The 26,539-nt window shown below is 38.6% G+C and overlaps 1 protein-coding gene across 1 annotated transcript in view; it reads left to right on the plus strand.

The window, feature by feature from the left end:
- kif7 (kinesin family member 7) overlaps positions 1–26,539 on the plus strand; it is a 59,232-nt gene that overhangs the window by 24,913 nt on the left and 7,780 nt on the right. The window contains exons 4-17 of the mRNA XM_065294220.2: positions 1,992–2,379; positions 4,527–5,067; positions 5,385–5,543; positions 10,950–11,147; positions 11,367–11,518; positions 11,605–11,735; positions 12,082–12,243; positions 14,270–14,472; positions 14,938–15,135; positions 16,619–16,744; positions 16,949–17,125; positions 17,211–17,426; positions 19,988–20,194; positions 24,931–25,129. Coding sequence (XP_065150292.1) covers positions 1,992–2,379; positions 4,527–5,067; positions 5,385–5,543; positions 10,950–11,147; positions 11,367–11,518; positions 11,605–11,735; positions 12,082–12,243; positions 14,270–14,472; positions 14,938–15,135; positions 16,619–16,744; positions 16,949–17,125; positions 17,211–17,426; positions 19,988–20,194; positions 24,931–25,129 — 3,057 coding nt within the window. The remainder of the gene's footprint in view (positions 1–1,991; positions 2,380–4,526; positions 5,068–5,384; positions 5,544–10,949; positions 11,148–11,366; positions 11,519–11,604; positions 11,736–12,081; positions 12,244–14,269; positions 14,473–14,937; positions 15,136–16,618; positions 16,745–16,948; positions 17,126–17,210; positions 17,427–19,987; positions 20,195–24,930; positions 25,130–26,539) is intronic.

Raw genomic sequence — 26,539 nt, forward strand, 5'->3', positions numbered from 1 at the left:
TTCAGGCATATTTAAGGCTCTTGACGTGCTTAGATTAACCTTAAAGTTGGCACACACATCAGAGTTGTCGGCTGTTAAGTGTGCACAAAAAGGTCAGACATAGGCGTGTCTCTTAAGTGGCTCACTAGTGCCCCCGTTTGTCTAAAATGTGGGGTTTCTTTTACCTACAGTCCCCAAATGGGTCAGTAACAACATTAAATAGCACACTGATATTTACCCACTTGATGCCCTTGCCCACCGTGCATTGTTTTCTCGGACGCACCGTGTAGCGGTAAAAAAACGTGCGAGGGCCCGCCATTGCTGCTTGCAGCTATATTTTATAATTGGGATTACGATTGTTCCAAAAATAATTGGGATTACGATTGTTCCCAAAATAATTGGTATTACTTTTTTCACAAAATGATCAGGATTGCGGGTTTTTTTAATAATCGGGATTACCATTGTTTAAAAAAAAAAATCGGGATTACGATTGTAAAAAGAATATCAGGATTATGATTGTAATGATTGGGATTACGGTTGTTCCCCCCCAAAAAATCTGCATTACAGTTGTTCCCAAAAGTAATCGGGATTATGATTGTTCCCTCCCAAAAATTTTTATTTGGATTACGATTGCTACCAAACAAATAATGGGGATTACGATTGTTACAAAAAATATCGGGATTGCATTTTTTATAATTGGGATTTCGATTGTTCCAAAAATAATTGGGATTACGATTGTTTCCCAAAATAACGGTGATTACTTTTTTCACAAAATGATCAGGATTGCGGGTTTTTTAAATAATCGGGATTACCATTGTTTAAAAAAAAATCGGATTACGATTGTAAAAAAAAAATCGGGATTACGATTGTAAAAAAAAAATATCAGGATTATGATTGTAATGATTGGGATTACGGTTGTTCCCCCCAAAAAAATCTGGATTACAGTTGTTCCCAAAAGTAAATGGGATTACGTCCCCCCCAAATAATCATGATTATGTTTTTTCAAAATAAACTGGCTTACTATTGTTCCAAAAATAATCGGGATTACGATTGTAAAAAAAATGACCGGGATTACAGTTATTCTCCCAAAAAATTATCTGGATTACGGATGTCTGAAAAATAATCGGGATTACGGTTGTTCCTAAAATAGTTGGGATTACGGTTGTTCCCAAATTAGTCAGGATTACAATTTTCTCATAATCAAGCAGCCCTACTAAATACCACTATTGTCAAAAATTAGATGATACTATTGACTGAATGCCTTTGGCATGTATTATACATTCATCAAATAGTTTCTCAAATCTGCTTAATCCCAGCCACAGGCCATTTAAAAATACCTGTTTGTTGGCAAAATCTGTTAAACGTCATGTCCCTTTTTCACAACAATGGCATGAGCTGCAAGTTTTTTACCCAGTTTACTGAATATATTATGATATTGACCAATTTTTTTTAAGCCTTTTACCTTTATTCAGAAAGTACAGTGATAAGTGGCTGAAAGAGAGAGGGTGGGATTGGAAAAGCTTCTAAGCACTTAGAGGGTTTTGCATCAAAAGACAAAAATGACGTTTGTGAAAAATAAGGCAATTTCAATTACTGACAAATAACCTTTTCATTGCTATTTAAGTGAAATAACTGAACCTAAACATAAGAGACTGAATAAAAAAAGTTAATTTACAAGGAAACATGTCAGATGCACTTAAAGGGTTTTTCATTTGAACTCATTTGCATCTGAAATAACATTTGATTCGTTCCCTGATCCGCAAGTCGTGACTAAAGCCAAGAACTGTTAATACGTTACATGGACTTAAGGTTAATGAGACTTTAAACAACATCATTACTGACTGGTGTTTATTTGAGAATGTCTGGATAAACATTCACAAAAGAGTATTGATTAACATAACAAAAATATATAAAGCATCCCTGTTCCAGTATGCAACAAGCACATTTCCGAAAGAAAGAGAGTTATTCACTAATAAGAGCTTGTTCACGAAGTCTTTTGTGTTTTCCCACAGTGCTGTGCGGTGTGAAGGAATGTGAAGTGGAGGGGCTCGATGAGGTTCTGAGTCTCTTAGAGTCCGGAATGACGGCCCGCCACACAGGGGCCACTCAGATGAACCCCCATTCCAGTCGATCCCACACCATTTTCACAGTGTTGATGGACCAGAGGCGTGGATCCTCTCGGGGGGCAGGGGGAAACGTTCAGATCCTCTCTTCCAAGTTTCATTTTGTGGACTTGGCTGGATCAGAGCGCATCCTCAAAACCGGCAACACCGGTGAGCGGCTAAAGGAGAGCATTCAGATCAACAGCGGGCTGCTCGCTCTCGGAAATGTAATTGGGGCTCTCGGAGACCCCAAAAGAAAAGGCACCCATATCCCATACAGAGATTCCAAAATCACCAGGTACGGATAATACTACTACATTTTTTTATTAAGGTTTATAACAAGTCTTAGTACTAATGCAATTTAAGGCGGGCGTACACGGTGCGATTTTTGCTGTCGTAGGGGCTCGCATGCGATTTTTTTCCTCGGGAGCAAATCGTTAATGCGCGTATGGTCGCGGCTCGCACCGTGTGAGAGGAATTACGAGCCGAGCCGAGCAGGTTACGAGCACCTTACGACCTCCCGATAATTTTTAAACATGTCAAAAAAGTTCGGGAGCTGTCGGTATAAATTCGTAGTGTTGGTGCGGGTGTACGAGACGATCTGGCAAAGCACTTGAATTTGACCAATCAGAATGTACAAAAAGCAGAAGAAGAAAGACAAATGTAGCACTGCTACCTCAAATATTGATACTCTATAGCTGGCTATGTTTCGCGCACACACACACTCCGGTTACCGGACATCATGACAAATATGACAGGTCCTTTCAGTGACGACCTCTTGATCAGCTTATTTGCCTGAAAAAACTTGTCATACGTGTTTTTGTGATGTCGGGTCACAGCTTTGGATGTGTGTGGAAACAGGAGAGAGTGTAGTTGTTTTAGGCTATACCGCTGTTCTGATAAGTGCTACCACAATGCATTAAACGAGGCTTTTTGATATTAAAACTTTTTTGTTTTACTTGTTGATTTTTCTTTACTTGTTAATATGTTTTATCATTATTTACAATGTAAACATAAAATAAGCCAACTAAATTATGTAATACATAAATATAAAAATTATTAGACTCCGTGCAGAGACCACTGGTTTAAACAGTACAGGATGTACAAAGAATGTCGCAATTTTTGTGTAATCCAAGCTGTGCCAAAGTTGCTGTAGTTTTATAAATGATTGGATATTAAAAGGGCTGTCGCGACAGAAAAAAGCAACGGAATGTCCATGTTTAATAGGCTATGATATGCATTTATTGAGAGAGTACATAAACATGATGATCATATATGCGGAGACGATGTTTCCCATCTTATTATGGAGCTTCTGCTTTAACAAGTGAGCTTGTTCGGTATTTTTACACACATATATTTTTTTTTTTTTACATATTTTCGACCAAAGAAACATATAGCCCAGTGTAAGTTATATAGCCTTAGCTTGTTTTGAAATGATGAGAACATTTAAATGACTAAAAATGTAGGCTATCTCTGAAACTTTATTTAAATAATGATTAATTTGTTTTCATACTATATTTGTATTGCTATGTATTAATTTACATAGGCCTACTGTGAAAATGCCCTATATTAATATGCAATGCCTTCTGTATGGCATTTATTTTGTGCAGTTACAGGAGCATAAATGCTGCGGTCTCACTTTTACTTCAAGACACAGCATTGACCGAACATTTGCACATAACAAGCCTAGACAGTGTGCTTATATTAAATTAAATTATTTTCGTTTTACAAATTAATATTTGGCTATAGATGTGTTGTCTTAATAATTTAATTATAAAGGGAAAGACGTGTAACGTTAGCTTGCGTTTTACCTCATTGCTCCTCATTCTGCATTTACAAATAAATAAATAGGCCCACTGAATGTGTTTTTTGAACGGTCATATTTATAAAAAAGCAACAATATATGTAACATTAATAATAGCAATATAGATATTTACTTGGCACTAAAACATGATATATTAAGACGGTAAAACCGCATATGCGCTAGCACGAACAATCACTGCCAGAGAAATTCCTTCACCGCCACAGCAGACCTATATTGCAATTTCGGAATGCATGAATAGAAATTCTAAAGAACAGAAATTCCAGGCTGTTTTATATACTAAGCCAATATCTTTACCCTATTCTTTTTGTTTTATTTTTTGTACATTCTGCCACAACGAAAGGTAGCCTACTTCATCCTCACAGGTGTGAAAATGTCTACGTCAGAACTCGTCAAGTCGTACAGTAAAATCTTGTCGTGTGTGACTGCGTCCGAATTATTTTCGTATAAACTCACTCGTGTCGTGTGCGAGAGCTCACGACGTTCCGACCGTCAGAATTCGCACCGTGTACGCCCAGCTTTAGAGGTGGTTGTTAAGGCTATTATTGTTGCTTATATCTAAGCCCAAAGTGTGTCAGTCTTTCGCTACGTCTTGAGTCTCATGTTGTTGTTGTTGTTGTTAGGATCTTAAAGGACTCACTCGGAGGCAATGCCAAGACACTCATGATTGCATGCATAAGCCCCTCCTCCTCAGACTTCGATGAGAGCCTGAACACACTCAACTACGCCAAGCGGGCCCGCAACATCCAAAACCGGGCGACCGTCAACTGCCGGGGTGAGCCGGACCGCGTCGAGGGCCTCGAACTCCAAATTAAAGCTTTAAGACGTGCCCTCGAAAACCGCCAGCGCTCCGAAACCCGCATTATTGCTCGTTCCGACCCCGAAAAAAGACATCGGCACTTTGAAATGGATGCAAGGAAGTTGCAGGCTGAGAGCGCCCACTATAGGACATGCACGGATTCGGCCTACAGGCTTTTGACAGAGCTGCAGGGGGAGGGAACACTGAACGCAGGTCAGCTGTTGCGGGTGAAGGAGTGGCTTTGTGCCGTGGAGGAGGAACGGAGCGGACTGACATCGGCATCGGGTCTGGACAGTGGCATTGAGAGCAGCTCTACTGAGGACAGTACAGCGCTGAAAAAGGGACGGGCTGAGTTGAATAACCAGGTATGTTGCGGGAAGTTCATTTTTAAATATTAAAGCATGCAACGTTTGAATCACAAATATGCCTGTTTTCAAAACGCTCCACGTGTCTGCCATTGGATGGACAAATGGGAAGTCACACCCTAAACTCCCATCATAGGTTGAACTAATGTTGCCGTCCGTGATTTTCATTAAGGGGTATAAGCTTACAAAAGATGTTTTTTATTAAGCTTGGATAAGAGATAGTGTTTTAAGCTAAAAAGAAAGTTCTTCTTCTCTAATCATAATTTCTTAAGTGCGAATTTTGGCATGTCTGATTCTCTTCATAATTATCATGGCAGTGGGATTTATGCATACTAAAGGAGCATGTGAAAGAAGACTGGAGCGGAGACGAAGAAAACGGCATTTCCCAATTACTGGCCCGGATTCAACAACTAGAACCAGAAAACACAGACTTCTTAGCTGCATTGGAAGATGCCATGGAGCAGTACAAACAGCAGGTTAGTGAGGGCTCGATCAAAAGCAAGCTGTATGGTGTGATTTTACATTACAAACAAGATATATATTTTTATCAGTTTTCCCTGGGAATTGTATGATTTTGTATGCTTTCATATTGCGCTTCAGGTACTGTGATGTCACATGCTTGATCGTTCTCCATTACGCCACGTGAAGTCGAGCAAATCTTTTATTGGAAAGAGATGATTAGTTAAAATAGGTGTTTTTTGTACTGTGAGACATCATCTAGATCTTTCTGGGGGCATAAGGACTATAATTGAGAAACACTGAGCTACAGGAACTGGTTTATGTTGTATTGATCAAATACGTGCTGTAAAACTGTACTCCTAAGATAAAACAAGGTAAGGTAACAGAGTCTAGATAAGCCTGATTTATACTTGATGCGTTCGCATAAGAGCGTTGGCAAAATTAATGCTATTGCAAAGTGGGTGGTTGTAATGGTGTGACTGTGATTATATAACCGTGAGACCGACGGTTATAGTTGAACACCGTCATTAGAACTCTATAACCGCTAAAACCGTGTTATAAATTTTTTTTTAAAATACTGATTTAAAAAATTGTTAACAGTCTGTGTTATTAATGGTCTACGTCATTTCCAACTGTACTTGATTATTTGGAAAACAGCATAAGTGAGATGTGCTGATGACTCATGAACATGGAGAATATATAATAGGTCAGTTGACCGTTCGCAAAGATCCGACCCCCTTAGTTACGGCAAAAAGGTACGCCGCTCTCACACCCCACATGTTCATCGCGGAGCAGAGAGGACTCTGACAACGCACAGACAGACAGGGCACACCAGGTTACTTTTAATGTTAATCATATTAAACAAAGTCTCACCTTTCAAACAATCCCTTCCTTCTAGTAAATTTTTAGTATCAAATAAACATGAATGACCATAAGAAGGAATGTTGTTTTAACTGCAAAAAAGGCGTCAGTACACTCCGCTTTTCAAGTTCAAATACCCCATGTTATTCTACCAACTCTCCTGACTGCTTTTGATGGCGAAAAAGTATGATTGCTCAGATCACCTGTCAATCAAGCTCCCTGCGAAGGGTCATTTGTAGGGGTGTGACGAGACACTTAATCCACGAGACGAGACGAAACACGAGATTGGGTTCACGAGAACGAGACGAGACAATATTTTTTACACTTTTTAAGAAACCCTCAATGATAAAAGAAATGAATAAGAAACTGAAATCACATTATTTTTAAATGTTTTAACTAATCAAGGACTGGCCTTAACAATTATTTTGCTAACTGATAATGAAGTAATTTGTTATTTTAGGGTAATAAAAATAGACCCAAGTAAGCAGTAGCATTTAAAATTACATAATAACGAAGATGCAATAATAATTGGTTCAAATAAAGTATTAAAACCAAGTTACATTAAACAACAATAACAAACACATTACATTTGTGGCCTATAAATAAAAAGCTTTATGTATGTATTATAACAAATGCCCGCGGGGGCCGATAGAGGACTCGTCTCGCAGACGCTGTCTTCACTTTCACTTTAGACGGAGAGAAACGCTTATTTTTAGCCAAACAGTGTTTAAATCCATATTAATATTTAATATATGTCCATTTCTTTACAATAGAAATGATACAGCCACTGTCATATTTTGAGCAAGAACATGCAGACATTAAATCATGTAAACTATGTGTGAGGGTTTAATCTGCTGAGACTTCACATCTGACACTGATTAACAGACAAACACACAACGCGTCTCAGACTTCACACGAGCTCCCAAACGAACATTATTGGAAACCTAAGTTTCAGAATATAATGCATGCATCGTAAAAGGGTCAGACAGAAAGCTGCATCCTCCGGAGGTCGCATATGCAGGTTGCATACGTCATCAAGGTTTATTTCAGATCATTAACTGAGCATTACATTTGCAAGTCGTGAGCATATTACAACAATTTGCGATTAACTAAATAATTAGTAAACTTTATAATTGTTAAAAGTTTTTAATAATACAGTGATGAAGTAAATGCTGTATGCGACCTCCAAAGGATGCAGTCTTTTATTTGAGAAACGGACAGCATTTCACCTCCACAAGAAATCTCGCGAGACACATGTAATCTCGCGAAACACATTTAATCTTGTGAGATCTCGTCGCACCCCTGGTAATTTGTTTTAAACGAAGGGGTATAGGTAGATTCGTCTAAAGAAGGGTGGGTGGGGGTTGTTCGGGGATAGCGGTGAAAGTGCATTCACTGCTAGTTGTCTTTGCTGTTAATTTTAAATAAACGTAGAGCAAGAAGCTAATCGGTGTCTGCTCATTTATGCAAAGTAAGTTGTATAACAGACGAACGTTGCAACACGCAAAACGATTATAGATTTTGGTACAATTATAGCCTGGTGAATTAGCACGATTGTACGATAATTACGATTATTATGGATTCATTAATTTTACTTTTATGTAAAAAATTTAAAAATTGTTAAATTATTTTGTATTTGTTTGTGTGGTTTTTTTTCTACAATTCTTGTTTTTAAATAAGGGAAAAAATGTAATTTTACATTTGGACTGAGAAAATATGTATTTTATTTTGGTCTGTTTGAAGTTTTTGTAAAAATAAGAACATCTCAAAACGGATAATAGCGTCATATTAACAGGTGTTTCTTAATATTACACAAAAATCTAATATAAATATTAGGGTTGGCAGTGTTAATGTGTAAACTCATGCCATTTATTCATGAATCAATAACGCGTTATAAAAATAATAATTAATCACAATTAACTGCAGTGAGTCAGACCACCAGACCATGCCCGGGTAGGGATGTGCGATAATTTGCATGCAATATCATGCACATCTCTACAGCATTTACTACACAAAGCCGTAGTTCACTGACAAGCTGGGCCTCTGTTTCACACAGACACAAACCAGATTCACAAACAACCAAGAGACGCGTCATGAGCACATTCGTGTGAAACGTTCTCGCAGAGCTTTGTCATACAGTGTGCCAACCAGTGTGCATCATGATTCAAGTGCCTCTCGGTGGTTTGTGGATCTGGTTTGTGTGTGTGTGGGTAAAACAGAAACACGTGGTGTAATGGAGCCTTTACAATTAGTTAACCATGACATTTTAAAGCTTGGTTAATAGTAAAATGGGTTAATCGCTGCATCCCTAGAGTAAATATATGAATACATTTCACAAAAGTGTCTCACATAACAGTTTTTGGTTGTGTCCGAAATAGCTCCCTATACCCTTAAAGGAGCGGTGAATTTTAACTTGATACTTTGATATATAAGAGGTCATCATAGTTAAATGAACATCCTGTAAGTTTCAGAACTGAAAACGTCCGTGCTACTGAAATATAACAGTTTTTGGCACCAAGGCAGTTTTACAACCAAGTGTGGAATTCGGAGAAATATGACGTCAAAGTAGAATTGAAGCACCTCCCCATAGCCAAATACAATGACCACTTTTGTAGCCCTGCCCACAGCTTCGCGTGACACACATGTGTCTCAACAATCATTTAACATGTCTTTAAAGATTGCCAAATGTAACCAAAATGACTTTTAAATAAATTTTTTCTGATAGACTTTTATTTTGACGCGGTGATCTATTATGATAGAGTAACCATGGTTACGAAGTCTTGGGTTGTGGAAGAACCGCGTGGGAACAACACAGAAGCTGAATACTTTAATTCGGAGGCTCGGAAAATAACATTAGGAATGCGTGGATAAAGGTTGTTTTTGAAGAGTTCCATTTCGCGTGGGGAGTGTTTGATTACCTTGTGTACTGTGCGGATTCACTTGTAAAGAAGCAAGTCGATGCTGGATTTGCAGAGAGACTGTGATTAAAAGCACCACTTATATTGGATCTGACGAAAATGACACAGCAAGTAAGACATTTTACTTTATTGAAGTTACTGCGTTTCACTATTGCTTTGTTAGAAGAGATCGCTTGATATGTCCTGTTGTAACATAATTTACTAAAAACATTAAACGATTAATAAAGGTGCAACACTTTTAACAATACGATTGTAATTTAACGGTAGAAATATGCAAAGGTAGTGATAAGGAAGGACTTATCAGCTGCAATTTAGATTCTGATGCCCGCTTACTGTGTTGTATACGGTAATTTAGGCAAGTTGCGTTTGAACGGTCAAACACTCAACAAAGCTTTTTTATCATATAACTGTGGTATGTAACGTTACGTGTATCTAAGAGCAACCTCACAAGCACAATAGAAATATGCAAAGTTATTGATAAGAGCTTATCAGCCGCAGTTTATAATCTGATGCGCGCTGACTGTGTTGTATACGGTACTTTAGTCACGTCGAGTTTAAAGTTTTGTTTCTACTTTACTATACGTATTGTCATTTATGTGTATCATCTTTAGCACCCAGAATCTTTTGTGGCTCAAACATATATGTGTTTGGCTGCTATTTTCACACATTAATGTTTTTATAACATTTCCCCTCATGTAATGACGAGGAATGAAGCGGTCCAATCATAGCAGTGGGTGTTTACGTCCAGATCTTCAATGCGGCCCGCCCCTTCAAACGAAGCTTTTCTCCAGAGAGCCACTAATCCATGTGACACAAAAAATCCTATTACTTATTGTTTTTGATGTTTTTGAATGTAAAAACCACGTGAACATCATAATTAGACCTCAGACAACAGTATAAAACAATAAAATCGACAAATTCACCGGCCCTTTAAATCAGTGGTTCTCAAACTTTCGGTGTGCACCCCCCTTGTGTATGGTGCATCTCTTCGTGCCCCCCATTTTATAGAATACCATAAAACTATCCCCCCGGCACCATCTCGTCCCCCCTAGTTAGGGAACTGCTGCCTTAAATAGTGCACAATTTGAGGGGGTAGCCATTTGTAGTGGTGTCCGAATTTATAGGGGACAATTTCAAGTTCAACATTTGTCCAATCCCCTAATTTTGCGCAATAATGAGTGTACAACCTATGTACGTTCAACGGCTAGCAGTGACCCCTGTGAGGTGCGTCACATTTTGACTAAAATATTGATATTTAATCATGGTAAAAAAAGTGCTTCCAAACCGCAATATTTAGCCGTTTGCACACAACCCTGTTACTTCACGATTCCCACATTCCTACAAAAAACAAGTCTGCAAGATAATAAACCAGTTTGGAGTCTTTCTACAACAATTTGGACAGTAACTACAAACCAGCATGCGGTCCAAACTAGATGACGCCTGCTTAGAGGCAGCTTAATTTTACCGAAATTTGCATCCATTTGGCATAACCTTCAAAACCTCTTGTAATAAATATTACACTTCCACATAACACACAGTGTGGCTTGTTGCAAAAGTGTCAGCATACAAGCGTTATAACAGGATTTAGGGGAATCTTTTGTACATTCAGGAGGTTATAAGGGGATATCATTGTCTCGTTTCTAGAGTGATAAGCTACAGGAGCAGCAGGATCTGATATCCGAACTTTACAGTCTGTTAGCCCAGCCTGGTGGAGCAGGACTGATGAACTTAAGTCAGAGACCTCACACTGCTCCCATCAACTCTTTCCTGCAAACATCAGACACATCGGATCGTCTGACTCCTCCCTTCGACTCAGATGTAAGCAGAAGCCTCAACAGACAGGTAAATGATAGGTTTTGATTCATCTCACAGCATCCTCAAACGGGCGTCAGCTTTAATTAAAGGTGCAATTCACCTGCCGCCACCGGGGCTGAGCTGTTAAGATTCAACAAACCCTTTAAAACGCTTATCATGTAATTCTGTGTTGACTCCACATTTGATTTTTAAGCAGAATATGATCACAGTTTGTGAATTTGTTGTTATTGTGTGAATTGCTTTTAGGTTGGAATAGGTGGGTCAATTGACAACAACTCATTTTTAGACCACGCCCAGTGGCAGACCGGGTTCGAAAACGATCACTTTGACACCTCCGGGAAAGTAGTGAGTCGAGACGGTGAAGATGGTCCCATTAAAGGCAGCAGAGACAAACCGAAGTACGGGTGACCATTAAAATATTTATCCAGCATTGTTGTTGAAAAGAAATGTCTAAAATATTTGGTACTGTGATGATTCTTGACAGATCCAACAATGTAAACTGGTCAAAGAAAGATGCTCTAGTACTTCAAGGATCTTCTTCTGGGGTCAGGGCACCACTGTCTCAAATGCTTGGGCTCGGTCATCCTCCGGGTGTGCAGTACACTAGACGTACATGTGAGTTAAACATCTTTTGGGAGTCGGGAGTAGTTGTGCTTTTAGTAAGGGCACAAGTAGGCCCGTCTTGTTCGGTCATTTGGAGACTTAAGCGACTGAGATAAATACAGGTGTGAATGGAATCTAAATCGCAAATTTGTCCTGATGTGTCCTTGATATTTGTGAGGGACCACCTGTTTATCAGTCTGTAATATAATAATTATATAAGTGGCACAGTCGGCTAGCCTGCAGCAAAGTTAGAAATCCGATCACAGGTGGTCAAAGATATAACTGGTAATGCGTCTCTGCTGTCTATTTTCGAAGAATGTGATGGATGCTGTAAACGTTACCTTTGATTCTGTTTCAGCTAACAGCAGCGTTGGTGAGAGCTCGACATTGGAGAGCGTGAGAGGTTTTGGAGGTGATCTTTACTCAGAGCGAGGGCTTCTTCAAGCCCAGCAGAAGATCAGAGAACTATCCATAACTATTCGTATGAAAGAGGAGCTTATTAAAGAGCTGGTCAAAACAGGTCAGTCCATTGGGTGTTTTGGTATGTATTTTGTTTTCATCATCACGTTTATTGATTTATTAAAAACTGTTGTTAAAAAGGTGTAAAACAGGATCTGGAAAATCCTATTTCAGAATTTTAATTCTGATAAAAACTAAATTAATCCTGCATGCTGCAACACCACAGCTCGATAGGCCAATATGCTTTAAGTCAGATATTAAGGCAGGACTCGAGACTAAACTTTTTTACTGGTTGCACTGGTGTGCCTAACTTTTTTTCTTAGGTGCACCAGAACAAAAGTTAGGTGCACCTAAATTTTTGAACGGATCACATTTAACCCCGCAGTTTTACAAGCACCCGACCCTGTTAACCTGCATGAGGACACTGGCATCCTAAAGAGTTCTTTATTTACATGAATTCAAAGTTACTGTTAGTTTAAATATACTTACCTAAAAAAACTATACAGCGTTAAAAATCGTTAAGACTTAAGATTCAGTATTCAGAAAATCCTATAGTGACAGTAATGTCTTCATTTTTGTCAGGAGTTATGAATTTGTATTTAATTTTTAAGTATGACCCTCAGTCGCTGTCATTGCGAAAAATCCTCCTGCATGGTTGTCATGAAAGCACTCAACAACTCAATGTTCATTTGGGCTTTTTCATACAAAGTGTGCATATTTAAAGAAATATCTATTCCATTTTAAATATTTACTTAAAATATCTGCAGGGATGAGTAATATTTAATCCATATTTATTCCATACACTGCAATGGCTACAGACATTCACACTGTGTTTGTCTGTTTTATTCATACGTGAAGCTAGAGGGCGCTCGTGACACAGTCTCGGAGTTCGCCACTTTATTCAATAACAGGCAAATTAAGATGTTGTGATGTTTTAAAGCATGGAGACATTAAACATGATTGAGATGACATATGGTTTACCTGTGTTCACATTATGTCGGGTATTTTATAACAATACTGTATATTTATAATGCTATGCTAATCGAGCATTAAATGGTTCTGTATAATAGTTTTCTATCTCATTTTGTGATCAGAAGACACACCAGATCACGCACGGTTGTTTAAAGTACTCGACTTTTGATGTGTTAAAGTAAGTTTTATTATAAATCGCTTTATTTGTCATATATTAATGGTGGGCTGATCTAACACGTTACTAGCTCTTCTGTATAACGTTAATGTTACACGTGCTGTTAACATGCTCTGGAGATATGAGAGATGTTTTAGGAATAATTTCGACTGGTAAAGCTTCTTTATGGGTAACCTTAAGCTTCTTTCTAAAAAGAAAGGCGTTTGATACAAAGAAATGTGGGATTAAAACCCCGAATAGAAATTCGTGAGTAATAATAATAAAATAATCAACTTTTATTTAATGTAACATTGCTGTACTTTGGGTTTACGTTCAAGACGTTTTTCTTAATAAGAATTATGCTCGGACTCTATTGTATGTGGTTCATTACCTAATGCCGGACCCGGGGCTTGACATCTGCGGCTACATCCACTGTGTGTATCAGACGGGCCACTCGTCTCTCTTGGCGCTTTTGACTGCAACACGCCACCCATATTTTTAAACGCACACACGCGTACAGGAATATCTGGATCACGGCCAATCAAAGGAAGGGGTCCGCCCTTCACTATTTCTGATTGGGTTATACCACGGCATGGACCTAATGTATGCTTGTTGTTGAACCAAAGGGAGACTTTCAGACTCAGAGACAGAGTTGTAGAGCACTAGTGCGACCAAATATTTTTTAAGGCACACCATTGAGAAATTAGGCCGCATGATTCGATCCCTGTAAGGTCTAGATTTACTAAACAACTGTTTAACATGTAACATGGTTCGATTCACATTTTTACGTTTCCTTTGGTGTCGTAAGTGTGTATAAGTACATGTTAACGATATGCAAAAGGAACCCATTGTATGATACCAAATACACAAAATAACATTGTTTTTAGCAATGAAATAGGGGCTCTTTAAAAACACTGCTATTGTATTTAATTATTCTCTCTCTATCTCTCTCTCTCTTTAGGTAAAGATGCTCAGGCTATGAACAAGCAGTACAGTCGTAAGATCTCAGAGCTGGAGGCTGAGGCAGAACAGGCTCGTGCCGAGCTCACCGAGGCCCAGAAGCAGCTGCAAGACCTGGAGGTCCATGGAAGCCGTGACGCCGCTGACCGCTCCAAAGCCCAGGAGTGCAGGAGAAAGATCGCAGCCGCACAGAGCAAAGTTCAGGTCTGTGTCTGACAGCTTCGGCTTCCTCTGAGGCATCATTATGGAAATGTAGAACATTTCTGTATTTCTGTAAGGTTGTCACATTCTTATCTGTACAGGTGTTTTGTACAAGTTAGTGTTGTGGGATATGCCCCATAGTGAGCTCACCAATTTCCTTTCTTCGACACAAAAAATATATATTTTGATAAATGATGGTAAGCTCACAGTTGATGGTACCCATTGAATTCCATCATATTTGTTTTTCCTACTATGGAAGTCAATGGTTACAATCAGCTGTGTGCTTACCATCATTTATCAAAATATCTTCTTTTGTGTCAAAGAAAGGAAATTCATACAGAACAACATGAGGATGAGAAAATGATGACAGAATTTTCATTTTTGGGTGAACTATCTCTTTAAAATTCTTCTCTCGACAGAAACCATGCATGATTCTTCCTTTCTAAACGTTTTTGTGTTTTATTTCAGGTGTTAAAGCAGAAGCAGCGGGACACCGCTCAACTCGCCTGTCTGTCTGCGCAGAGCGAGAGGCGCGTGCAGGAACTGGAGAGGAACGTGCAGAATATGAGACAGCAACAGGACCTGCTACAGCGACGTCTGCGAGAGGAGAGCCAGCAAAAGAGACGACTGGAAAGTGAGATGCAAAAGGGAAAACACAGAGTCAAGGTGAGCCGACTCAATGTTGTGTTTATATTAATGGAGAAAGAGTCTAAATAAATAAAAACTGCCGGCAGACATTTTTTTTAAAGTTGCCCGCCAGCTTTTTTGTGATTTTCACAAAAGTTTCACAAAATGCCTTCCGGGAAAATTTTCTTTTAAGAATATATAAACATACAAATATATCAAATGAAACAACAGACCCTCTGCTTTCAAACAAACAAACAAAACAGGAAAAAAACTTTCAACCTATCTATATTTTTTTTCTCTGCTTTTAACTCTTAAATATGGGTTATTTCTTTAAAAATACACATTTTTTAGCAAAAAGCTGAAATAATTGCATTTTTGTGAAAGAGTTTTGTTAGAGATCAGATTCAGAAGGATTATCAAAACATACATAGTTTAAAATTAGTAAATAATGTTTTGGCTTCAGTTTTTTCATAAATTGGGTAAATGGATAAACGTGGTTATTGCAGATTAACATGAAAATTCTTCAGAGACACAGTTTTTTCTTAATTGACGAGATAACTTGTCAATGACAGGTAAAGGGTTAAAGGAACACTCCATTTTTTTTTTTGAAAATGCTCATTTTCCAGTTCCTCTAGAGTTAAACATTAGATTTTTACCATTTTGGAATCCATTCAGCTGATCACCGGGTCTGGCGCGATCACTTTTAGCATAACTTCGCATAATCAATTGAATCTGATTAGACCATTAACATTGTGCTAAAAAATAACCAAAGAGTTTCAATATTTTTTTACATTTTTAAAAAAAATTTTAGGCAGATATGGCTAGGAACTATACTTTCATTCTGGCGCAATAATCAAGGACTTTGCTGATGTAACATGGCCTCAGGAGGCACAATGAAATTAAACAGTACCCAAAAGTAGTCCCATTGGTAACTTTCAATACCAGGGGACTATTTTCGGGCATTACATAATATCATTGCGCCCTCTTACATCGATCTTCGTACACGATGTAACTACAGAAGAGTCAAGTTTAAAAAATGTAAACACTTTGGTTATCTTTGAGCGCGATGCTAATGGTCTAATCAGATTCAATAGATTATGCTAAGCTATGCTAAAAGTGTACCACCAGACCTGGAGATCAGCTGAATGGATTCCAAAACGGTTGCCTCGCAACCAATTTGGCCCACTGCTACATTTATTTTCATTTGTATCTGACATCAACACCACTAACTGCTAAAGCTCTTTGAAGCTGCATTGAAACCGTAAACTGTTGAGGTCCACTAAAGTCTACTATATGTAGAAAAATCCTGGATTGTTTTCCTACAAATATTTAATTTTATTTAAGAAAATAAAGACATAAACGTGTTGGTTGACATGGGGTTAAATAGTAGTAAATTAACTGGATGTTTCTTTTTGAAAGTGGAGTATTCCTATAATGCGACTTTAGTTTCTCAGTTACACCTATTTATTTTTCGTTTTACAGTAGTAGATTTTTGTCAGCCCATCTCTTTATCTTTCAACAGGAGCTGGAGATCAAGAACGAACAGCAGCAGAAGATCCTGAGGATAAAGACGGAGGAAATCGCTGCATTCCAGAGGCAGAGGAGGAGCGGAAGTAACGGCTCTGTTATTTCATTAGAGGAACAGCAGGTAGGTTTTCAGACAAAAGTGCTATTGCCCTGCAGATATGCCTGTTTATAGATCTCTGTTTACTTTAATAATATTGGTGTTTTATACACTGACAGATGTATGAAAGAATGTTGTTATAATTTCTTCATGACCATTTATGGCCATTTCAGATATTGAAAAGTGTGTTTTGTTAAAATGTAAAAATATTCATATGTCATCGAGCAGAAGATAGAGGAACAGAAACGCTGGCTTGATGAAGAAATGGAGAAGGTTCTGGATCAACGGCGAGGTCTAGAGGACTTGGAAGGAGAGCTGACCAAGCGAGAGGAGATCTTAGCCAAAAAGGAGGCCTTGCTGATGGAACGCAGTGGACTGGAATCCAAAAAGCTTCGATCGAGTCAGGTCTGGATTAACTTTCTCACTTTGCTGTTCTGCCATGACTTACACCCATTTCGTTTGATAACCTTGTGATTTTGTTGCTCTGCAGGCTCTCAGTAAAGATCTGGTGACCCTGTCGAACCGAATCGAATCTTTGGAGCGGGAGCTCATCGAGAGGAACGGTCTCCTGAGGAGCAGCAGCGCTCAAGACTCCCAGCAGATCAGACAGGAGATCTCTAACCTCAGGCAAGAGAAGGAGCTGCTCCTCAAACAGAAGGTGGAGCTGGACGATAAACTGAGACAGGGCAACCTGCTGTCTCCTGAGGTAGAAATCACATTGATGTTAAGAGGATTACAGAGATCAGCATTGGGTGCATTTAGGCACTTATTTTAGAGAAGGGCAGATTACATGGCAATGTTTGTTTGTGCGCTTCAAAATATTGAAATGTTGCATATACAGTTACTGAAATATTTAGAGTTTTAAGCAATAATTCACCCAAAAATGAAAATTCTCTCATAAATTGATCGGGGCGATCAAGCCATTTTTAAATAGATCAGGATTAGATATAACTAATCGTGTATTTGAATATTCAATCTGCAATAATTATTTGAAAATAAATATTGCTTTTCGAAGATGTTTTTAAATAAAAATTGCATTAACGGCAGGTTCATTTAATGCTTTTCACTTTTTCATCTGTCTTGTCTTTTACAAACTTAAACTCTTTTCCCGCTCGCCTGTTTTAAAAAAGTTGCTAGCCAGGGGCAGCTTTTTTATGATTTTCAAAAAAGTTTAATGCCTTACAGAAATTGTTCTTCTTTAAATATATAAACATACAATATATCAAATGAAAGAACAGGCCCTGTTTCAAACGTTTCATCCTATCTGTATCTTCATTTATTCTCTTTTTATCACTTTTCAGATATAGGTAGGTTTTTTCAAAAATACAGAATTTTGAGCTAAAAGCTGAAATAATTGCATTTTTGTAAAAGACCTTTGTCAGATTCAGAACAATGATCATAACATACACAGAGTTTTGACTGTTTTTGGATCAGTGGATGCTTCACTGTTTTATACGTTGGGTAAGAGCGCCACCTAGTGGATAATAGCAGAGATATGGATTCCTGAAAAAAACTCATCATTGGCAGGGAAGCGTTTTCTTGGCGGGGGAAAGAGTTCAAAAAAAGATAACCATATGCCGACTGTATGTACTGTTATGTAGCCCTGTCTTGTTCCCTTCGGTTGTCAAAATTAGAGAACAAAAAAACATAAAAACGCATATACAGAATAAAAATTTAATTTAATTTAATTAAATGTATCATTTAATTGACTAGTTAACTCGTCAATGGCGGGGAAAGAGTTAAGGTGTGCATCTAGCACTAGAAAAATCCAAGTATTGATTTTGGCCAATCCTCAGAATGTAATGACACTGATTGTAACACAAAAAATGTGATAAGGACATAACTAAAGCCACACATTGATTAATTTTGGAACTATGAGCTTTGCCGTTGTAACAAACACTGTCTAAGAGGCTGTTTACACTTGGCATTAACATGCGTTTTCGTCGATCGGATCATAAGTGGACGACGTTAATGCCAGGTGTAAACGGTGTTCAAAACGTTTTGAGCTCGTACACTTTCAACCACTTTCAACCACATTCAGAGGTAGTCGAAACCACTTTCAATCGGATCGCTTTGGAGTTGCGGAACGCATAATGTGGTTGAATGTGTTCGAACAGCCACACGCGACCGCCTTCTCTCCGCCCATTTATCTAATCTGAGGTATTTAACACAAGTTTTACGTCTTTTTTGACTTCTGGCGTGAACATACGGTGAACAGCGCTATTTTTAGCCTTTTATTGATAAAACTACTGCGGGTGTTCTCCGTAGTTTCGTTTTAAAAGCGTGTGAAAGTTGCACGATCCTATTTCATCAATTGCGCTGAAAATTCAGAGAAAGCTCCAACAAATAAACGTACAAAACTCTGTGCAGCATGTATACTTGCTAAACAAGCAGCGGACTTCGACATAATATTAGTTTGCGTCCATATAAACTCATAATTACTCCCGCTCGCGTTTGAATGACAGCAGAGAGACTCGCCCACCGTCTCACGGACCACCCCCTCACAGTATTCAGGACAGAAGTGGTCGAAAGTGGACAAAAGAGACGGATTTAAATACCAGGTGTAAACGTAATGTATCTCTCTCATCCACTTGTGATCCGATCGATGAAAACACATCTTAATACCAAGTGTAAACAGCCCCTAAATATACGAAGGAGCGGGGTGGCTCAGAATGAAATCTCCCAAGTTGTCATAATTACTGTAATTCTGACACAATGTGAACACAGGAGCGAGAACGCTTTATTCAAATTTTGTTTACATGCAGTAAAATGTGGCATTCTTGCATTTGTAGTAATGATGCATCTGCAGCGTGACACTATTAACATAAACACGACATCCTGACCTGTTACCACTCACATCTTCGTCAAACTCGTAATTACAAGTTGGAAGCTGTTATGCCACGTAAAAGAAGCAGAGTGACAACAGCCTCAACAGCTATATGTAGTTACACTTCGACACAAACTTTGCAATGTTTTTTTATTATAGACTTTTTCTGCACATTTTTCCAGCAAGAGCTAGGATTAAAAGTATTTATTATAGTTCATTGATAAAAAATTAAATCATTGAAAGACACACATGAGCTTTGGTGTTATTATAAACTTGCTAGCGATTTGCCAGATGCTTTCACCCCAAGCAACTTGCTTTGCATTCAAAAGCTTTATTTTTTTACTACCATCTCGATTCTGTGGTAATCGATCTCATGACTAAGTTGAGTAGTTGAGTAGGCTACCTCTACTAAATCTGTATTTTCTTCTGTATATCATCAGGAAGAACGAACTCTCTTCCAGTTGGACGAAGCAATCGAGGCTTTGGATGCAGCTATAGAGTACAAAAACGAAGCGATCACCCAGAGACAGAGGCAGCTGCGGGCATCAGGAAGTATGCTTACGCAGTGGGAGATGAACCTGATGGCAAAGCTCACCTACCTGTCTGGCTCAGAAACTCGAGCACTTCTTTGTAAATACTTCGATAAGGTCAGTCATTATCTGAGTTTCCCCGCTATTTAGGAACTTGTAATATGTTTGTGTTTGTTGTGGTTGCCAAATCCCCAACAAACAATAACACCTGCTAGGGATGCAACAACGAATCGATTAAATCGATAAAAATCGATTACTAAAAGAGTTGGCAACGAATTTCATAATCGATTCGTTGTGTCGCTTGACGCAGAGACGTTTAATTATAAAAAAAGAGAAAAACTTCAGTTAAGCGCACACACTCGGCCCTCTCGTGCACTGTTGCTTGCAGAGTTCGCCACCTCATGGACAGGGCGGAGATTAAAAAACTGCGAAGGTAGAGGAAAACCACATGTCAGTGTTTACTCCTCCCAAACATAAGCGCGTCACCTGGAAGTTAGCCGGCAAAGAGGTAAACAAACAAAGATGACACGCTTATGCTTTATGGAGCGACGACAGCAGGTAAAAAAAAGTTTCTAGAACCAATAAAAAACTCCAATGACAAACTCCAACGATATTAAACAAAGAAATAAAACTTTGAGAGAGAGAGTTGTTTGAACGCTTTTTCCCGTCATGGACCTGTATGTTAAATCATCGCACCGTCACTCTCCTGCTTCTCTGCACTGCACTCTCGTGCCCGGCCCAACATACAGTACAACATACAGTAAGTGCTGCCTTTTTTGTAAATGGAACAGTTTTAACAAAGAGATCCGATCAGAGAAAACACATAAAGTCAAATATAAGGTACAAAGCTGTCACTGGGGCAGTACCCTTTATAAAAGGTCCTAATATTTACCATTTAGGTACAAATATGTATCTTTGAACTGCCAATATGTACTTTTGAAGTACTAATATGCAGTTTTTGGGTACAAAGGTGTACCTTTTTGAAAGGGTACTGTCCAGTGACAACTTTTGTACCTTTATTTCTGAGAGTATACTCGTATACTATTTTTTTGATCCCATCAAGAGAGGCTTTTTTGATGAAGCCTCTCTTGATGGGAAATCAATCATAAAAAAGTCTATATATTTGGCAGATGTAAAGCATACATGTGTATTTTTTTGTGTTAGTCCATTTTTTTTTTTTTTTATTATTATTGTAACAGCTCAGTGTTCAAGGAGCAACATGTTTGTGTAATTTCTAAAGATTATTTCTGTTTTGAACAAGGGGTTGGAAATGAATGCTTTTCTGTTTTTTTGGTTTTTATCCGATTCATCGATTAATCGAAAATAATAGACAGATTAATCGATTATTAAAATAATCGTTAGTTGCAGCCCTAACACCTCCCTTTTTTAACAATGGTGGTTATTGACAGACATTTAGTCTGTTAGGGGCTGTGTACACCAAAGCTTTATGCCCTGTTTACACAATGCTTGAGGGTGAAAATGTAAAACAATTTTATCGGATGTGCCTTTCATTTACACGGCAACAGCGTTTTTGGGGCTTAAAAACGCAAAAAGTCAAACCAACCTCCAGAGTGGGAATCTTAAAAACGCTCTACCGTCGCATTCCTGTCAAAAGGGTAAAAACACAAAAGTCTGCTCACGGTGGCTCTCGCCGCATACGCGTTTATGTCACAGGCATGCGCCAGTTCAGGAAAATAACAACAAACATGTTGGATTATTTCCTTACGTCGGACCTTCAAGTTGCCATAGCAGCTTTGATAAATGTACAAGAGTCTTTCCAGCAGTTGTCCGAAATCTTCACAGCTAGTATTACTGATCAGAGAAGACACATTAATTACCTCTATCAAATTGTTGATGTGCCAATTCATCTGAGGCAAATCAAAGGCTTTGGATGAGACCTGGGAGAACAAGGAAGAAGGTTGTATGCAGGGGCATGTGACCAGATGTCCCCGTTTTCCTGTTTTTTCGTGTTTGGTTCTCCATAAACCCACAACAATAAAAAGATGAAAATATTTAAAAGAGTTTTTTTCCCATTGTAAATTCATAGACAATAACAAATAAGTTTTGAAGGATTTTTAACCATTGAACTAGGACATGTTCCTACTTATTTGAAAAATCTGGTCAGCTTAGGGGCTGTCCACACAGAGACGCGTATCACTGCATACGTATAAATTTGTTATCGTATTGGCGTATCATCCACACGGATCAGGCGTTTTGGGAGACTGAATCCGCTATTTTTTGAAACCGGGTCCTAAAGTGGATAAATCTGAAACCGACACCCTTGCGGTTTCGTCTGTACAGCCAATCCGTATATTGTGTGAAGCGAAAACGTCATCACATCACGTGTCGGAAGCGTCACACGTAACAGCAACAACAATAACGGCGGATTACGTGTTTGTGTTCGTGCTACAGAAGCTACTAAAGCCTACTAGCTTTATTACAGCAAAATCTATTGCTTTGATGCAATTGTGGTGACCAACAAGCGATAATGGACAACACCATACGTTGGCTATGCGCATGCTCAAAGTCTTCTTCCCCGTGTATAGTGTATATCTGTGGCAGAATTACAGCGCCCCATACTGGTCCGGCATATATACTACACCGCTTTCAGTCGGTTTCAGTGGTTTCGTGTTTACGGATTATTTTTTTATAGCAAGGAAAAAAAATGATCGGATAGGGAATGCACCGGCTTCGTGTGGATATAGCCTTAGTGTACTTGATGTTGTTGTGTGTCAGTGCTTCACATTGCCACCTAGCGCCTGGAGTGCATACTACATCGAATATCACACACTTTTGCGTCATCATATGCACGCAGATCCCCCCCAAAACGCTTGTATAAACGTGGAATAAAAAGTGATAACGCAATGCCACTTTTGACTTTTCTCTTCAGATAATTTCCATGTAAACGTAGCTTTAAACACGGTTGAAAATGCCTGGCGGGTGCTGACTATTTTTCAGCTAGCGCTTTGCTTGCTATGATACTTCTGCTTTATCAGTCGTTGAGCGATGCACCGGTTGATGGGATATTTGGCCGCCCCTCCTCCAATGTGATTTGACGGCCGAGTAAAAAAGGGACATTGACGAGCTGAGCATTTCACCTAAAGTTGAACGTTTTTCAACTCTGGGCACTCGGCGCGAAAAAAAAATTTAACCTTGGTGTACACATCCCCTTATGGCGAGGGAAGACACAGCTTTTAATAACCTTACGTTATTATTAAAGGGACTGTAAGTAGGATTTTAAGTGTTTTATTAATCAAAATCAATGTCTTTATTTATAAATATGTTTTCGTTGGTGTCAAATGACCTCTGCCAGTGATCTAACTTTTCTTTGTAAGCTTAGAATTTTTTTTCTCTTTATTTACATTGAACGGGTAAGTCCAAGGAGGCTTCCATGTCGTTCCACCGTATTGATAAACTATTATAGCAGAGAGGGACAAAAAGCACTAGCCTACCAACGCGTTTCCACAAAGCGTTTTCGTTCAGAACACGTGAACCAGCTGAAACGGACAAGGAGATCAGTGATTACTAGTGATGCAAAGTCCGATTCATTTTCGCGAACCGGCTCTTTTCGGACAGTTCGGCTCATTGAACCGGTTCAAAAAGCCGATTCACCGGTTCCTGACGTCATCAAGAAATGACATTACTATACGCATTTATTGTATCAATGAAACATTCAAATAAAGTCGTTTGTGTCAACACATTAAAACATTTAAATAAACAGTTGTTTTTGTGAAGGCATAGGTGATTTATTGCCTTGCATTCACAAGTTAGTAATGTTTGTGGTCACAGTTTAAATCGCGGATCATAAATAATAAATAAATATTAAATGCCAGATATAACTGACCAGTTTTGACAAGCCTACAACTTGAATAAGATTCCTAAAAGACACTATTGCGGATGTGTGTAAGTATAAATAATAAATAAACTTGTGTGTTAAACTCATTGGTCTTCCTTAAACAACTACAATATGATTTGCATGCAAAATAAATCGTATCAAAACCAATAAAACAAGCATATCAAGAAACTAATAAAACAAAAAACTTCGCGAATCAGGCTCGTTCAAATCCTTGGTGATTCACACGCAGTGTCAGCAACTCATTCATGAGAATCGTCGGCAATCCTCGCCTCGGCAATCATCGACAAACTTCGTTCGGTTCTAAGAGTCCGACGTGCTATTTCGGCTGTGCGTCCTGCGTCATCAACCCGGAACCTGTGCCCAAAACTAAAGTTCGATTCAGTTCGATTTGCGAACCGGCTCGACCGGTTACTTCCTGAGAACCGGCTCAAAAGAACGATTCGTTCAAGAACCTAACATCACTAGTGATTACATAACAGCTACCGTAGTTGCAACACGCATTTGGAAAAGCAAAGCGCTAGAGAGCACTGTTCGTTTGAATGCAAAATACAATTTCACCACTAGATGGGGGAAATCCTACATACTGTCCCTTTAAATTATCAGGAAATCATGCAAATGAAGGATTAGAATATTTTTATTTACTAATTAAATCAATGCAACTTATAAACAGACTTGCCAAAAATGTAAGTAGGGTGACCACCTGTCCCACTTTGCATTTTGAACCTTTGTTCCGGACGTCACATGTTAGGTAAAAAGTCCTGCATTTTTATCTAAACGTTAAGTGAATCTTTTCAAAATTCGTATCGTATCAATCAAACAAATGCGAATTAAGTGCGTTTCCATCAAGTTGTTCAAACAAATGACGGGAGTATTGGTGACAACAATCTTGGTCCTCACCCTGTAGCCTAAATTTGGTTTGTTGGTTGGTGGTCACTTTAAATGTAAAGGTGTAAAAGCTCAGATCGAGGCTGTTGTAATGTTGTATGCGCTGGTGCAGGTGGTGTGTCTACGCGAGGAGGAGCGGAGGCTTCATTTGGCTCTGGCCAAGCTGGAGCTTCAAGTCGAGGAGCAGCAGAGTCAGGCGGATTGGCTGGAAGCGGCTCTGGAGAGACAGCAGCTGGAGGCCGATCGCAGACTCACTCAACAGCAGAAGGAACACGAGAGAAACATCCAGCTACTGCTGCAACAATGTCGAGGTCTCAAAATAATTCACACACCATACGATTATGACAATAATTGTTATTTTGCAATTGATTGATGTTGCACACACACAGACCTAAAAGGCATATCTGTGGATCAGACATTGGCTGTGGTTATAGATCATAGGCTAACAATTATGCCTTATCTAAAGTGACTCTGGTTTAGGGTTGGGTACCGAAACGCGGTGCCATTATGGCACCGAAGCCTATATGGGCGGTACCTACCGGACCGAATCAGAACACAGATTTCGGTGCCTCATTTCGGTGCCTCTTAATGCATGAACGGTTGACTGAAGTATTTTGCTCTCTGTAGCCCAAAAAGCATAATCACAATAGCACAGCACAATCGCTAGTTAAATTATTCTGCACTCATATGGTGTAAATAATTTCCTCACTTACAAAATTCACGTGAATGTGAAAGTCGGAAAGATTTGATAATACAGAGGATTCAAGTTTAATTTCTTCGCTTAACTTAGGTGAGTTTGTTCATATTTTACATTATTGTAGTTTTATATTGATAAAAAAACGGAAACCAATCATTTGTTTTGAAAAATCTAAGGATCTTAGATTTATTTATGTTATAGGGCGAATAAAATGTTTACCGTCTATTCGTTTTTGTTAAACGTTTTGTTTAATATAAGCGAGTCATTTTACATTTTTATTGTTGTTCTGTTTTAATAAAAAAAAAATGAACAAATAAGCATTTCGTAGTAATGAAAATTATGTCAATTAAATCTTTCATTTGTTTGTGTTTTAACGCAGATACCATCCGTCGAATTCGTTTTATTAATAAACAAGCAATATAAGCAAGTTTGTCATTGGAGCCATGGGCGGAAATCCCGGGGGGGTCGGGGGGGACAGGACCCCCCCTATCTGAGGGTTGTCCCCCCTAAATTATCATTAGAATATGTGTATTGAAAATAATTTAATGATTTATAATACTTAAACTAGTTGTGTAAGAAGTGAAACAATACAAATGCAAACGGAGCAACAACAAAAAAACGTTTTAAATATTTGGATTCCCCCTCCCTTGCCTCACAGTGGTTTGGTCCACTGCCCACGCCCCTTTTACCTCACCACCACACATTCCGGTGGTAGAGAAGTGTACGGAGCCGACGCGTTAATAAGCTATATACAATACAACGTTTCCCATCACTTATCAGTTTATCCTCATATGTTTTAAAACTGGACTATTTTGACATATAAACATGAACATATTTCGTTTTCTGAGAACAGAAGCAGATAAACGATCAAGAAAACATTTTTATGCATTCATGCAGAGGTGAGGCAGAGCTGAAAGTAACAAATTACATTTACTCACCTTGCTGTAACTGAGTTTTTTGTGTACTTTTACTTTGAGTAGTTTTTAAAATCTGTACTTTACTTTTACTTAAGTATGTTTAAAGT

This window comes from Paramisgurnus dabryanus, chromosome 2 (assembly GCF_030506205.2).
Source record: "Paramisgurnus dabryanus chromosome 2, PD_genome_1.1, whole genome shotgun sequence".
In the NCBI taxonomy this organism is placed as follows: domain Eukaryota; kingdom Metazoa; phylum Chordata; class Actinopteri; order Cypriniformes; family Cobitidae; genus Paramisgurnus; species Paramisgurnus dabryanus.